The sequence below is a fragment of the Bufo bufo genome, chromosome 5 (genome assembly GCF_905171765.1).
Source record: "Bufo bufo chromosome 5, aBufBuf1.1, whole genome shotgun sequence".
NCBI classification, from domain to species: Eukaryota; Metazoa; Chordata; class Amphibia; order Anura; family Bufonidae; genus Bufo; species Bufo bufo.
This window is the reverse complement of record NC_053393.1, coordinates 206,852,616-206,870,123: the sequence shown is the minus strand read 5'-3', so window position 1 is coordinate 206,870,123 and position 17,508 is coordinate 206,852,616. Positions and strand designations below refer to the sequence as shown.

The window sequence follows — 17,508 nt, the reverse complement described above, 5'->3', positions numbered from 1 at the left end:
TCAAGATCTTCGCCAAATTAATGGCGAACAGATTGAACGCTTATCTGCCTTCCCTGGTTTCTGCTGATCAGGTTGGGTTTGTGCCGGGGAGGGAGGCCCGGGACAACACTCTTAAAACCCTGGACATTATCCACTATGCCAAGTCTAAAAAGACCCCCCTCATGGTACTTTCCCTAGATGCAGAAAAGGCCTTTGACCGGATATCTTGGCGTGCCATCCATGAGACCCTTTCACATATAGGTCTGGGCCCAATATTCCTGTCAAAGATCCTGACACTGTACCAACATCCTACTGCTAGAGTCAAAATAAATGGTGCCCTTTCCCCCCCCTTCCCAATCCACAATGGGACACGACAGGGATGTCCACTATCCCCCTTACTATACGTCCTGGTTATGGAACATCTGTTAGCTTCTATTCGGGCCAATCCAGACATAACAGGGTTAAAGATCGGATCACGAGAGTATAAATGCGCGGCGTTTGCGGACGATCTCCTTCTCTACATAACCAACCCACGTATATCTTTGCCGTCCTTACTTCGGGAAATAGCTCAATTTGGTACCTGGTCCAATTTTAAAATTAATATGTCCAAGTCAGAGGCCCTGGATGTCACTTTACCGAGCGATCTGGCTCCTGCTCTTAAGGCTTCCTTTCCCTTCACCTGGCCACCTAAAGGCATAACATATCTGGGGATCAAAATGACAGCAGACCTCTCACGTCTCCATAAATTGAACTTTACGCCACTCCTCGTGCAGTTTCAAAAAGATTTAGACGGATGGCGTAAGCGAGACTTTTCTTGGTTTGGAAGGATTAGTATAGTAAAAATGACCCTTTTACCAAAACTACTGTACCTTCTACAAACTATTCCCATCCGCATACCGTCCACTTTCTGGTCCCAACTCCGTAGGTGCTTCACACAATTTGTATGGGCTCCTGGCCGACCACGAATCAAATGGGAGATAATGACCCGCACCAAAGAAACGGGAGGGGTGGGTCTGCCAGATTGTAGACTGTATTATCACTCAGCAGCATATGCCCGACTGTTGGACCTGACATGTGCTGAATCGCCCAAGGCGTGGGTGCAAATTACAAAAGACACTTCAACATGTGCGGTATCAACCCTCCCATGGCTAATGGGCTCTTCACGCCAGACGTCGTCACATTTGTCCTTCTCTGCTCATCATACCCTTGCAACTTTAGCATCCATTAGTCGTGCGACCTCATTGATTGACCCAAAAGGCCCTCTGGTGCCAGTCACTGACCACCCTAGATTCCCTCCAGGGCACTCTTCCAAACATTTTCTTCAAAGCTCAAGATCCTGACCGATCAGGTTCTATCAAGTTCTCTCTGGCCCTGCACTAAAGCCCCTATCCCAGATTTTAGAGGCTCCACTAACCCGCAATTCCTTTGAATACTTGCAGCTCCAACATTTTCACACCTCTCTAAGTAGAACTCACACTCTGGCCAGGAAACTCACTGAGTTTGAACGGATGTGTGTCTCCTCCTCAGCGATCTTACACCCCATATCCTCAGTATACAAACTTCTGATACATCAGCGATCCTCGGGCCTTCCTCCATATTGTCAAGCCTGGGAGCGGGATTTGGGGGATCATTATACCCCAGCCCAGTGGAACAGATGCTTCCTTCTAGCACACAAATCTACGGTCTCGGCCAAAGCTCAGGAAACGAGCTACAAAATTATATCTAGATGGTACAGGGTACCTGCGCTACTTCATAAATGGTTCCCGACGGTATCGGACCGTTGTTGGAGATGTCTTACAGGGGAAGGCACGATGATTCATGTGTGGTGGAACTGCAGCGGCTTAAGGCCTTTCTGGAACTTCGTTCATAAAATTATTAAAGCGGTCACGGGTGTCCCTATCCAAAACTCCCCAGAGGCTCTCCTACTATTTGATAGTGTCCTGAATGTCCCAGCATATAAGAAATCCCTTCTAAAATACATGGTTCAGGCAGCAAAGGCGGTGATTCCCAGGCATTGGAAATCCCCTTCTCCCCCTTCGTCTGAGGAGTGGTTTGACGAAATTGCCTTGTATCAGAGGTTGGAAGATCTCATTAGTATTACGCCCGCAGACATCACACGATATGTGCAGACTTGGGGCCCCTGGGAAATCTTTCGCTCTTCAACCGCATTTCGTGATGCGCAGGTCTTACCGCTTCAGTAGAATTGTACCCTTTCCCCTTCCTTTCCTCCCCCCTACTCCCTTGTCCAATGTCTTGTCTGTCTATATGTTACTGAGATTTCACATGTCCATTTAGATATGTCTAACTCATATTCTCTCATGAGCCATACTATGTGATAATGGGTATATACCCAACACAGTTCTGTGGACATGATGTTTAAATTGTTAAACACTTTTTAAATTTGCATATGTCTTTATTTTGGCTGTACCGAAAAATTTCAATAAAAATCTTAATTGAAAAAAAATATATATATATAACACTATATAACGACTATATAAACTGACTATGGTCTCTGCTGCACTGGTTTCTGCTGCACTGGTCTCTGCTGCACTGGTCTCTGCTGCACTGGTGTCTGCTGCACTGGTCTCTGCTGCACTGTACCGTATTTTTCGCCCTATAAGATGCACCTAGGTTTTAGAGGAGAACAATAAGAAAAAAATATTTTTCATTACACCTCAGGTCAGACCAGCAATCAGACCCCCAATGTTAAGTAGACCTCAGATCAGACCCTCAATGGCTCAGATCAACCCCCAAACCTTTAGCCATCTATCAGCCCCCCAATGTCAGCCATAAGCCCCCCAATGTCAGCCATAAGCCCCCCCTATGTCAGCCATAAGCCCCCCAATGTCAGCCATAAGCCCCCCTATGTCAGCCACATGTCTGCCCCTCATGTCAGCCATATGTCTGCCCCTCATGTCAGCCATATGTCTGCCCCTAATGCCTGCCCCTCATGTCTGCCCCTCATGTCTGCCCCCCATGCCTGCCCCTCATGTCAGCCATATGTCTGCCCCTCATGCCTGCCCCTAATGTCAGTCATATGTCTGCCTCTCATGCCTGCCCCTCATGTCAGCCATATGTCTGCCCCTCATGCCTGCCCCTCATGTCAGCCATATGTCTGCCCCTCATGCCTGCCCCTCATGTCAGCCAGATGTCTGCCCCTCATGCCTGCCCCTCATGTCAGCCATATGCCTGCCCCTCATGCCTGCCATATGTCTGCCCCTCATGTCAGCCATATGTCTGCCCCTCATGTCAGCCATATGTCTGCCCCTCATGTCAGCCATATGCCTGCCCCTCATCCCTGCCCCTCATGTCAGCCATATGTCTGCCCCTCATCCCTGCCCCTCATGTCAGCCATATGTCTGCCCCTCATGTCAGCCATATGTCTTCCCCTCATGTCAGCCATATGCCTGCCCCTCATGTCAGCCATATGCCTGCCCCTCATGTCAGCCATATGTCTGCCCCTCATGTCAGCCATATGCCTGCCCCTCATGTCAGCCATATGCCTGCCCCTCATGTCTGCCCCTCATGTCTGACCCTCATGTCTGGCCCTCATGTCAACCATATGTCCCCCAGGTCAGCCATCAGCCCCTAGTGCAAATAAAAATAAAAATAAAAAACACTTACCTCTCCTGCTCCTGGTCACCATTGCGATCCTCTTCATTCTGCTGTCGGCTGGCTGTGTATAGCGGCGCACAGTGAGAGGTCACAGAGCGACCTCACGCTGTGCGCATCCCTGCACAGCTGATAGCCGAGCCGAGGACCAGGAGGTGGTGAGTACAGATCCTTCACCGCTCCCTGGTCCTTCTGTACTAATGAAGCGCTTCATTAGTACAGAGTTAAAGACTGCCCTGATCGCCGCGGCCCGGCAAACCATCTTCCAGGGCCCGGTCCTGGGCCGCGGCCCGGCGGTTGGGGACCACTGGTCTATTATACAGAGACTACTCCAGGAGGTAACAGCATGGTGGTTCCCCTGCAGTGAAGTCAAGATAATGCCCTTAGGAGTAGCCCGAAGTAAAATCTGTTGGTTGACACAGTGGTTCCAAACTCACTGCCCTAACATAATGTTTACCATATCACAAAGGAATCTTGGCAAACAGTGGCCAGAAAAGCTAGATTATCAAAAAGGGGGAACATAGGGCCAGATCTTGATAACAGCAACAATCTGAGTAAACACTTTACCTATGCAGTGAGGAAGCACTGTGTCAATAATGGCAAGGAAAGACTATGATGTCTGCTAAAATACTAAACATGCTAGGTCAAGTATGCATATCTAGTCAACTTGCAGGATGACAGGCCGAACTGGATGGATAAATGTCTTTTTTCGGCCTTATGTACTATGTTACTATGTTACTAGTAGTCATATCAGGACAGACCAGAAAGCTGCTGCCAGGCAGCAGTTTATCTTCCTACTAACAAAATGATTGGGCAATTCAATCCAACATGTCCAATCCTTATCTTGCCAACATCAGCCCTTATGGGAGTGTTGAGAGGCCACCATACACAATACATGGTTGGCCGAACCCACTAAAATCAGTAGGTTCAGCTGATACACATTTAGGGGGTCATTTACTAAATTATATACACTAGTTTTCTGGCATAAATCTGTCACAGATTGCTGCTCACAGGTTTTATGTAGAGGCCGGTGCCTCTACATAACTTCTGCGGTTCTACCACCAGCGCAGAGATTATTAAGACTGGCGTCTCAAACGCCGGTCTTAATAAATGACCCCCTTAATGTTTATGGTCAGCTTAAAGGCTATGGACAACTTTGGGGGCACATTTTTTTATTATTCCATTGTACATATCTTGGTCTAAAAATAATTTATTTGATTGGTGATTATTAAAATGTTTCAGCTACTTTCCCAGTATATTGGTGTAATCTGTGTATTTGCAGAGCAGCAGGTTCTGTGATTACATTGAATCCCTGTTATCTGTAGGCTCATTTGGATCTCTTGTCTGTCATCTCCTGAAGCTGATAAACACTTATTTAAGCCATATTCTTATCAGTGACAAGAATTGACCTGTAATGAGTAATTATGAGCTGTCACCAGTTCAACGAACAGGGCTACCTTGACTGAGAAGGCTTGAAATTTTTAATAAAGACCAATTGAAAAAATGAGCAGAAAAGTGCCCCAAAAGAGCATATATCAGCCGGATCAGCCCTGTTAAACCAGACATACTGTCTTGAGAAAATTAGTTGCAGCATTTCAAAGAAAGAAAAATCATTAATTATTTTATGAAAATGAGGGCTTCAGAGCACTGAGGATCTGAGGTGCACCAAGGGGCTAGACCCCACCTCTGTGCACTGCATTTCTCATTTGCATAAGAAATAAAAGTCATTTTACTTTGGAATGACCCAAATGATAATAACAAGACAGGTACAATTTCAATCAGCAGGATTAACATTGCCAGGCATTGTGCATGATTTGCTAGGGTTGATTCTGCTGACAGGTGTTCTTTAATTAGTGAGGGATTTAACTAAAGGACTGGTTGATGTGATACAGATATCAAGAAGAACTCTAATGCCACCCATCTTTACAGAGGGTGTGATTGTGCCAGTTTGCCATCCTGGTTAGAATAGCTGCTTGGTGGTTCATGGCGAGAAGGCCTGCGCTTCCTTTTAACTTACAACTTTTTTTAAAGACTTCCATGATGTCCTGATTAGTTAGTACCCAGATAAGGGTTTTTATGACAGAATTAAGGTGTTGAAAACAAGCCTGGGGAACTACGATAGGGATAGTTTTAAAGGCAGAAAACAATTATGGTAAAATGTCCAATTTGAATACATTAAGGATAGTTGTGATTAGTTTTACTACTTAAAGAGGTTGGCCACTTTGTGGGCCTGTGGCTACTGTTGACCAATGTGTATGTAAGATGACTACATGGCACTTACTAATATAGCCTTTGTTGATATTCTGTGTCATTGGCTATATTTCTTAAGCCATGTTCACTTGATGGCCAAATATTCTGTGATGTTTGCATAGAGATCCTGTCCATAAGGTGGCCCCTGATGGAGGGTCCGTGCAAGTGTAGATGACAAGTGTAATTTATTGGAATGGAGGAGAGTGAGTGATTTGCCTGGTCACATGACCGTCCATCAGCAGCCATTTTATGGACACAACCTTCATGCAACAAGGGGACATACCTTTTGAAATTACTGGAGTTTACAGTAACCTGAATACCTATGTATTTAATATTGTTTTGTCGCCAGAAGATTGAAATAGCACATTTCAACTAATTGACAGTATGGAATGGTAAAGGCTCATTCTGGGTTGAGGCTGCTTTACACGGGCCGACTGTGAAGACAGATTTTTTAAATGGGCCATTCATTCCTGATAATTGCCTGATCATGAGCGGGGGCAAGAGTTGCATTTCCATTTTGTAGTGTCCTACTAGGACACTACTAGTGGCTAATGCATATACTATATCTTGCCATGTTTCTAGTGTTTAATTCACAGTTGCACTGCTGTTTTTCAACCCAAATTCCCAAAAGTTGGGAAACTGTAAAATGTTAAAAACAGAATGCAATGATTTACTAATCTCATAGGCCCAGATTGTATTCACAATAGAACATAGAACACATAGAAGATGTTGAATGTGAGACATTTTACCATTCCATGGAAAAAATGAACTCATTTAGAACTTAGTGGCAGCAACGCATCTCAAAAAGTTGGGACGGGGCAGCAAAAGGCTGGATAATAAGTGATACTAATAAAAAACAACTGGAGGAGCATTTTGCTACTAAGGCCTCATGCATATGACCGTTGTTGTGTTCCTTTCCGCAAAATGATGTTCAGTTGTTCCGTGATCCTTTTCCGTTTTTGTTTCCGTGTGTCTTCCTTTATTTTTGGAGGACCACCAGACATAAAGTAAGGTAAAAAAAAGTCTAAGACAGCTTTGCCATGCAAATGATAGGAAAAAAAAGAATTTGGACGACAATCTTGTGTGCCTCTGCGTTTTTTAGCGGTCCCATTGACTTGAATTTCGTTTTCCGCGGACAAGAATAGGACAGGTTAAATTTTTTTGACAGACTAGAACCACGGATCACGGACGGCAAACGGTGCACTATCCGCATTTTCAACGGCTCCATAGAAATGAATGGGTCCGCACCTGAAATGCTAAAATCGGCGGAACGGACCGGAAGCAAACAACGGTCGTGTGCATGAGGCCTAAGTCACATGACTGGGTTTAAAAAGAGCATGTTAGAGAGGCAGAGTCTCTTAAAAGTAAAGACGGGCAGAGGGTAACCAATCTACAAAAAACTACATCTAAAAATTGTGGAAACATTTCAGAAAAATGTTCCTCAATGTAAATTGTGAAGATTTTGGATATCTCACCATCTACTGTACATCATTTCATCAATAGATTCAGAGTATCTGGAGAAATCCATATGCATGCTCAACATTGGATGCACGTGATCTATGGGCCATCAGATGGCATTGCTTTAAAAAACAGCCATGATTCTGTACTGAAAATCACTATATGGGCTCAGGAACATAGTTCATCATGCAATCTACAAATGGAATTTAAAGCTTTATCATGCACAGAAGCCATATGTCAACACGATCCAGAAACACAGCTGTCTTCTCTGGGCCAAAATTTTAAATGGACTAAGGAAAAATGGAAAACTGCTCTGTGGTTAGAGGAATCAAAATTTTAAATTCTTTTCAGAAACTACAGATGCCATGTTCTGCAGGCTCAAGAGGAGAGGGACCATTAGCTTGTTATCAGAGCACAGTTCAAAATCCTGCATCTCTGATGTTAAAGGGTTGCGTTAGTGTCTATGGCATGTGGAGCTTAAATCACAATGCTAAACCACATACTGCATCAATCACAATAACATAGATTCACAGAAGAAGAGTCAGGGTGCAGAACTGGCCTGCAGTCTAGACCTGTCATCAGTAGTGTTGAGCGCGAATATTCGTATTACGAATTTTTATCGCGAATATCGTCACTTTTTTTTTTTAACACAGTACACATCAGGTGATCATCCCTCCCTTCTTATAGCTTGTGGGCCAATGAGAAGGCTTTGTCACAGGTTAGCAACATCCCTAGCAACCAATAGAAAAGTTGCCTACCCCTTACTATATAAGAACCTCCCCAGCAGCTATTTTCTAAAGTTTATTGCAGTTATGAAAGAGACAGCAGTGTCATTGCTGTGCTCTGTGCTTTGTTGTATTACATTAGACAGTTAACTTATATATATAATTCAGATAGTTATGGGGAGATAGATAGTCAGTGTAAGTTAGATTGATCTATAGTGTAGCTGAGGGTGTTCGGCAGTGTAATAGATTCTGCTGACCATACATACATGCTACAGACATAGTGCTGTGATGTCGCAAGTTGCACGTATTGTGAAAAAATATGCGCATCATTAATTGCTGAAAATTCGCAAGCGCAATTCGCAAATATATTGGAGCACTCTATCTGCATATAAAGCTATTCTAATGTTCTGCCATGCCAAACATTTTCTCCAGTCTCAGGAAACTTATACCAGCTTAAAAAATGTAGCATAAGTGACCCACGCCGGTATTTCGCACGCATTACGCGAATAATACATTACCGATTTTCAAGAGTATAATCTTGAATTCTTGAATTCACGAACATATGATGAATATTCTACAAAAGATTGCGAATTCGAATATTGCCCCTGCCGCTCATCACTAGTCATCAGTAAAAAACATTTGGCGCATCATGAAACAAAAAATGCAGCAAAGAAGACTCAGGACTGTTAAGCAGCTAGAATCGTACAGGATGGTCCAAAAGTATGGAGACATCAGAATAAATGGCAGACGGTGGTTGGGAATGCCATTCTGTGAGCGGCATGTTGCTAAGGGTAAGGGGGTAAATCTGTAAAGAGCAGTGTCTAACACGGCAGCCATTTGAAAAGCTGCCATCTTGGAACCAAGTCAATTTTTTTAAATTGGAAGGGTACATGTGACATATATTTGATGAGGAATCCAAATCTGTGCTTAAATGTTTTCATCTGTTTGGCGAAATTTGTCAAGCAATTTGCCAACTCTGCCATGGTGGATGGGTAATCTGTTAGGGTGCTAAGCATTGAAATCTGCTGCAATGACTTCAGTATTGCGCTCCCTGAAGATCTGCGCAATCTCTTTCCTCTCCTCGCAACATGACACACACAGAATGGCATTCCCAACCACCGTTTTCCATTTATTCAGGTCTCCATACTTTTAGATCACCCTGTATATCAGACAAGATTAAGACAACATTCCTCTCCCAAAACTCCACTACCGTATTTTTTGCCCTATAAGACGCACCTGCCCCTAAGAGGCACTTAGGTTTTTGAGGAGGAAATTAAGAAAAAAAATATTTTGAACCAAAAGGTGTGCTTTTGGTGGGTTTTGAACTAATGGTGGTCTGTGGATGACACTTATGGAGGGGATCTGTGGATGACGCACTGTTATGGGGGATCTGTGGATGGCACTGTTATGGGGATCTGTGGATGGCACTGTTATGGGGGATCTGTGGATGGAACTGTTATGGGGGATCTGTGGATGACACTGTTATGGGGGGATCTGTGGATGACACTGTTATGGGGGGATCTGTAGATGACACTGTTATGGGGGGATCTGTAGATGACACTCTTATGGGGGGGATCTGTGGATGACACTGCTATGGGGGGATCTGTGGATGACACATATACAGTACAGACCAAAAGTTTGGACACACCTTCTCATTCAAAGAGTTTTCTTTATTTTCATGACTATGAAGGCATCAAAACTATGAATTAACACATGTGGAATTATATACATAACAAACAAGTGTGAAACAACTGAAAATATGTCATATTCTAGGTTCTTCAAAGTAGCCACCTTTTGCTTTGATTACTGCTTTGCACACTCTTGGCATTCTCTTGATGAGCTTCAAGAGGTAGTCCCCTGAAATGGTCTTCCAACAGTCTTGAAGGAGTTCCCAGAGATGCTTAGCACTTGTTGGCCCATTTGCCTTCACTCTGCGGTCCAGCTTACCCCAAACCATCTCGATTGGGTTCAGGTCCGGTGACTGTGGAGGCCAGGTCATCTGGTGCAGCACCCCATCACTCTCCTTCATGGCCAAATAGCCCTTACTTTCAAAGTTTTCCCAATTTTTCGGCTGACTGACTGACCTTCATTTCCTAAAGTAATGATGGCCACTCGTTTTTCTTTACCTAGCTGCTTTTTTCTTGCCATAATACAAATTCTAACAGTCTATTCAGTAGGACTATCAGCTGTGTATCCACCTGACTTCTCAACGCAACTGATGGTCCCAACCCCATTTATAAGGCAAGAAATCCCACTTATTAAACCTGACAGGGCACACCTATTAAGTGAAAACCATTTCAGGGGACTACCTCTTGAAGCTCATCAAGAGAATGCCAAGAGTGTGCAAAGCAGTAATCAAAGCAAAAGGTGGCTACTTCGAAGAACCTAGAATATGACATATTTTCAGTTGTTTCACACTTGTTTGTTATGTATATAATTCCACATGTGTTAATTCATAGTTTTGATGCCTACAGTGTGAATCTACAATTTTCATAGTCATGAAAATAAAGAAAACTCTTTGAATGAGAAGGTGTGTCCAAACTTTTGGTCTGTACTGTATATCATCTTATGCTATATATGTGTCATCCACAGATCCCCCCTCAACACTGTCCTTGTGTAAATAGTGACCCCCCCAATACAGGGGGTGGAGGCTGGCAACTTGTGTTGGAATCGCAGGGGGGCAGTCACTGTTCTCTATTACACCGGGCCCCGCTCACAGCAGTATTTATTAAGTGAAGTCATGGGTAAAGCTTTGTTAAGGTATAGCAATCCTCTGCAGCAGTAGCGCACGTAGTACTCACTATGAAACTCCCGTAGCAGGCAGGGCGGCCGGCAGCATAACGTCACTCACTTCGTCACGCGTCTGCTCTGCCTGCTTGATTCATAAAGTGGAAGGAGCATGCACGTGAGGAAGTGAGTGACCGGCCAGCTTGCCTGCTACGGGAGTAGTGAGTACTAACTGCGCTACTGTTGCAGAGGATTTCCATACCTTGACAAAGCTTTACCCATGACTTCACTTAATAAATACTGCTGTGAGCGGGGCCCGGTGTAATAGAGAACAGTGACTGCACCGGGCCCCGCTACGATTCCAACACAAGTTGCTGGCCTCTAGCCCCTCCTCCCTCCCCACTGATACATCGCAGGCCGCGCTGTGCAGCATTGCGGCCAACGATGTATTAGTGCAAACTAAAAATGGCAGCATTCGCCCCATAAGACGCACTGCCATTTCCCCCCACTTTTGGGGAGGGGGGGAGTGCATCTTATAGGGCAAAAAATACGGTAATTGGTCTCCTCACTTCCTAGACATTTACAGACTGTTGTTAAAAGAATAGGAAATGCTACACAATAATAGACATGGCTCTGACCCAACTTTTTTTCAGATGTGTTGCTGCGATCAGATTCAAAAATTTTTTTCATGAAATGGTAACATTTTTGACTTTCAGCATCTGATATGTGTTCTATCATCTATTGTGAATAAAATATGGGTCTATGAAATCGGCAAATCATTCTGTTTTTATTTATATTTTACACAGCGTCCCAACTTTTTATGAAATTGGGGTTGTACTTTTGTTTGTAGAAAATACTGTACTGTAATTTTAAATGTTTGTTGCTGGCTGAACCATGTGTTTTTACCAAGCCTCTGAGATGTTTTTTTTTCTAGAAGGACAGAGTTATAGCTGAGATAAGCTCTTCTTTTTCCACCTGGTTAGTCTAGTTTGGAATGTAATTGGAGTGAGCCGACTCCAGTCAGTCCTGTCAGTTTGTCCTGTCACTGAAGTCCAGTGTGGCTGTGTGCACCTGAAAGGGAGTACAGTAGACAGTTTGTGAGGAGAAAACATATTGGCCACAGACCTCATAGTGTTGACTGGATTTTGTCTGCATCTTGCATTACCACTTGTGAATTTGCATCTCGGTCCCAGGAATTGCAGAAAATATTGGGCATTTGTGCACCCGTCAGCTGGAACTGCAAGGAATTGTGAGTTGAGCAATTATATCTCAAAGGACATTTGAAAACAGCTTTGCAAAGATTGTGTGCCTAAATTGTGTGTGGGCATATTTCTACTCAGTAAAGACTGCATGGTATTTTTTTTTCTGTTTGCCTCAGTCTCCTGCCTATCATTTGCATCTGAGGGTACCCCACCTTCCACCAGCCAAGAGATTCTACACAGAGTGTGCCCCATCTGGGATGTGACCCCCTCTTCACTGTGCCAGCCCTGGGAGTGAGTGAAGTTGGGTGGAGATAGCTCAGCCACTATGAACACTGTGGCCAGAGCCAGAAATGCTACTTCCATCTTTCACTTCTCTTAAAATGCTTAACATGGTTGTCCCCATACAAATCATTGTTTCTGGGCAGCAGATTGCTGTTCTCGTAGAATCATCTGCTGCCCAGAAACGAGGATTGTGCAATTCACAGCCAAGATTCTTTCACATGATGAACGTGCAATTGCTCGACCATCAAGTGATTAACAGATATCAAGAACAAGCATTCCTTGGAATGCTCCTTCCTGATACTTGCCCGAGTGTCAGCCGGTGTAAAAAGGTCTTTAAGAATCATATGGGCGGTCTTACTAGTTCTTGACATTTATCGTTGTATGAAGTTTTCCCAATCATTTCCCATAAAACTATATATCAATCTTCTCAGCTCCACCTGCTTTATAAATGGTGCCTGCAGATTGCACCGTATTTTCATAGGGACTGGTTCCCTTTAATGTTGGTTCAAGCTTGGCCATTTTTTCTAATTTTCATATTAGAATTAGGAAGGTTATTTGTTAATTTGCGATGTGCAGTAATAGGTCATCAGCAGACGATACAAGGTTGTGGTGTTGACGTAGTCATTGTGGTGTATAAATTAAAGCGCGATTGACAGATGCTCTATCACCAGAACTATTGCTGAGCAGCAAAGTTGGGAGTATTGTTTTCACAGAAAGATAAGACTGCTCGAAGCACTATTTTTCCAGTTGAATAAGACGGAATCTGAGCCCTGACGCAGATGTGAACATAGGCTTTTTGGGGATTTGTGTGGGAGTCTTTGTCTACAGCTTTCAGCAATTAACTGTAATATGGAATAGGAGTAAATGCTATTTTCTCTTACATTTATATGAAGTGCCCTCTACCAATTATCTGGCCATGAACAAATAAACCATAATTAGAAAAACAGCATTTTCTTCTCTTACGCTCTATTTTATTCGCCAACGGCCTTATTTGTAACGGCACCACAGTCCACGCTCATGCCATTCAGATATGAATTACTTATAACTATTCATAATGCTGTTTTCTGGTCGCTATGTAATTGTTTTCTGTTATCCCAGCTTATGAGCTTTTAGCTTAAGTAAAAGGACAAATGTGTTCTCTCAGGAAACATCAGTAATGGGTGGGTATTACTTATTGCTTTATTCAAATATGCATCAGGAAGTCTGTTAAATGATATATTGCATATGTACCTGAATAAAATTAGTTTATTGCAGAAGACATTCATACAAAGTTGTAATTTAAAGGGTTTCTCCAGGAATACAGATTTTTTAGCACATCCCAGCATCCTGCCTTTAAAACGGAAGATTCATACTTACCTGCTCCTCTTCTCCAGTCTGTCGATGTTCTGGTTCCCAGTTTTTTTCTTCTGCTGCTGCATGGGCATGGTCATATGCTCCGATGCAGTCAATGACTGGCTTCAGCAAAGGCAAGGCCAGAAACAGCACGTCACCACTGAAGCCAGTCATTGGCTGCAGCGAGCATGTGATCATGCCCATACATCACCAGGAGAAAACCACCTGGGAACTGGAACATGGATACAGCGGAAGCATTACGGAGGACCGGAGCGGTGGGAAGCAGGTAAGTATGAATCTTCAGCAGGCACTTGCTGAAAAATCTGTATTCTCAGATAACCCCTTTAAATCTAATCTCCATTTAATGGGAACATATCAAGTTGTGGTGCTAAACGTAGAAGACACCCATTTCCTATGTATTCGTGGCTGATGTAAAGCAAATCTCTTTTAAAAAAATACTTGCGTTTATTTTATTCTTTTTTTTTTAAATAGACATGCAAAAAAAAGACATAAAATAGTAAATGAATATCCCCAAGAATTTAACACCTACCCTCTGCTTTGCTGAAGAAAAGGGGAGAATGAAATGTAAAATTTTACAAATTACCTGGAATTTCTCCAACCACAATGCCCAGAAATGGCAGAAATGAGCAGCACCCTCATCTGTCTTCAGATTCTTCCAAATAATAAATGACGGTGAATCACTCTTTTTTCCAGTACTTCAAAATGATCGTTTTGGCAAGAAACACTCAAGCTTCCTCAAAAGTCTGTTTTACATTTTCCCAGAACCTGAACAATTTGGGGCATCTCCAGATCATATGGATCATATCCGTACCACTGGCTCTACATCTAGGGCCGTTATCTTTTCTCAATCTCCATGTGTTTAATTTCATAAGAGATGGGGGGTATTATCTCTCCTTGAGGGAGGAGACTTATAGGCCAGACATGCTCCTCTGGAATTCTGGGAAGAAAGGGATGCTCATAACAAGCTCTGCCTGAGAGAGTAATTTGTTATGTATAAAGTATGCAGTTGCAAGGTGTAATACAAGTGATTCTTTGAAGGGGTTGTCCGAAATAATGAAAATCTCCGAAAAGCCCCCCAATCACCTAAGATAAAAAGTCATGTCATACTTACCCCTTTCTACAGCACCATTTTCTGTGTCACCGGTTGGGTCCTCCTGCTTTTGTTTCCAAACTGCAGCAGCAACATGCTGGGAGTCCCATCAAGAGTCAGCTCTTCCAATGCCTTTCTCTAGGAAGCTTCATCTGGTGGGTGGTTACCTTTGTAGAAGACTAGTATTTAATGGCACCCCCGCCAATCAGCTGTTTGAAGGGGCGGTGACCCTTGTGCGAGCGCTGTGCCCTCTTCAGGGGCGTCTCCTTTGTGGAGGTTGTGCAGTGTAATTACAGCTTCCTCTCCCATACATTTGGCAAAGTAGGTGGAGGGCCGAAAAGGACACAGCACTTGCACAAGCACATCAGCCTCTTTAAACAGCCGATTGGCAGGGGTCCTGGAAGTCAGAGCCCTGCCAATCTGAGTATAGGTCATCAATATCTGTAGCCTGGAAAATCCCTTTAACACAGACACACATACTCCAATTAACTCATTCATTTTGCTAAAAACTCAGCTTCTTTTAGAGTTCTCATTAACTTGTTGGCTATTGACTTAAGTAGCACAGAGCATCTTTTCTACTTTCATTAACTGGTTTTCTCATTCCTAAGTAGAACAAAGCAAAACCTGGATCGCAATGTCTGCAAATATATTTTGCTTGTCCTCTCCTTCAATTGTTCAGTTTGCCTATGAATATTTTATTAGAACTGGAGAGTAGAGCGTCTGCTGCAGGATGTGAATTATTTGTTTACTACTAAAAGTACGTATGAGGTGAATGTAATCATGGTCGGTCTAATTGCAGAAGAAATGACAGCAATATGTATAAGACTTCAGAAATATTCATACTCTAAACCTACTAGTAAGAAAACAGTTCTATGTAAGGCACAGTCCTTACTGTCTTATTAGTAGTAAATTAATATAATTCATTTATTAACAGCATAATATGAGGGACAGAACATTAACATTCATGTAATAAAAAATATATGAATAATTTAAAATGTAATTGCATGATTTAAATTCTTCATGGGTTTTGTCGCATTTTCTACCTATTTTCCATTGTTGCCAAGGAGAATCTGTATTGCTATTTGTATGGCCACGGATCTTCTTGGCATGGATTTCAAATCTGCTTCAAGAAGTGATATGAAATCATGGTGGCTGTCCATGTGCGAATTGGCTAACTGAATGGGGCTAATCAGCAGTCACATCTGCTGCATTCCACTTACAAATCCATGGCAGAAACCTTAAAGGGGTTGTCTGGGTTCAAAGCTGAACCAAGACATATCCCCATATTCACCCCTCCGGCCCACCTGATATGAGTATCGGAGAATGAATTGCGCACTGAATCGCACAGGGAAAAGACTTTTTTTGGAGATCCGGTGACGTATCGGGCTCTCCATCGGGACTTCCAGGCGGAGGCTTCTGCCCAGCAGTGAGCCCAGTGAGCACGATTTTTCTAAAATGTATTTGAAATTGTGTGACTGGACCCTTAAAGGGGTTGACTGGTTTCAGTAGGAAACCAAACAACAAATATGTTCCATGTACAATTAAAGAAAATAGATGATTACTTACATGACAGCTCCCACACTGCTGCTATGGTTCTCTTGGTAGGGCTCTGTTTGCCCGAATGCAGCTAGGACATCTCATCGACAATATGTGACTCCTGCAGGCAATTATTGCTGAGGCCAGTGATTGGCTGCAGTGGTCACATTTTGTTGACGTGACATCACTGCTGCAGCCGGGTAAACAGAGCCCATCCAGGAGAATTAAAGTAACAGTACAGGATCCGTTACATCTATTTTGTATTGCAGGCAGATCACATGTGCTGTCCGATTTCCTCCTGAAACAAAACAACCCCTTTAAGGGTGCTGAATACTGGTCCCAGTGAACTCAATTATAAGTAAAAAATAGTATACTCTTCAGCTTCACCTAGTGGTGGGTGCAGATGTACAGTATGGACCATTTTAAAAACCAGATCTTTGACTTCCTCAATACATAAACTTTTTATAAGTTTGTGATTCTTATTATAGTTTGATATTTTGTCTTTTAGGATGGCGAGTAATGCCAATGAAAGCACAGGTGATGGAGATGATGGGAATTATAACTTCAGCTTTAAAATGTTCACTAGCTGGGATTACTTAATAGGAAACCCAGAGACAGCAGATAACAAATTTGCATCCATAACTACCAGCTTTAAGGTAAATACAAAAGTCTATCAATCTTGATGCTTTAGGGCAGTATTATGTAACATCAATACAGAACACACAGTAATTCACTTTTCTTCAATAATGTAAATGAAGCCAACAATTCACTGTTCCAATCCATTTTTTATTGCCAGTTTCCCCATTTTTCAGCAAGAAAGTACTTAAGTTATTAAGGATGAGCGTTTCAGGACAGTATAAAGTAGCAATTTAGGAACATTTTAAATGAAACACGTTTATGTTTGTAAAAGTTTAATAAAGCAAAAATATCTCATTAAATTGCTTGCCTGCTTCACAAAAATTCTTCTTAGGCCGAGAGCGGTCCATGGTATCCCGGCCTGGCATCCTGCTGACAGCAGGAGCGCACGGCGTCATTGGTTGCTATGAGGCCGTGAGCTTCATGCCGCCGCTGCACTACAGTAATACACTGGTATGATCTATACGAGTGTATTACTGTAGTGCAGTGGCAGCATGAAGCGCACGGCGTCATAGCAACCAATGACGCCGTGCGCTCCTGCTGTCAGCAGGATGCCAGGCCGGGATACCACGGACCGCTCTCGGCCGTGGAACATGGCCGTGTGCATGAGGCCTTATACAGAGGATAGCAGGTACTGATTAAAATGATGGAATCCTGT

General features: G+C 43.1%; 1 protein-coding gene across 1 annotated transcript in view; it reads left to right on the top strand.

The window, feature by feature from the left end:
* TMC2 (transmembrane channel like 2) overlaps nucleotides 1-17,508 on the top strand; it is a 129,597-nt gene that overhangs the window by 45,953 nt on the left and 66,136 nt on the right. The window contains exon 7 of the mRNA XM_040433923.1: nucleotides 16,723-16,870. Coding sequence (XP_040289857.1) covers nucleotides 16,723-16,870 — 148 coding nt within the window. The remainder of the gene's footprint in view (nucleotides 1-16,722; nucleotides 16,871-17,508) is intronic.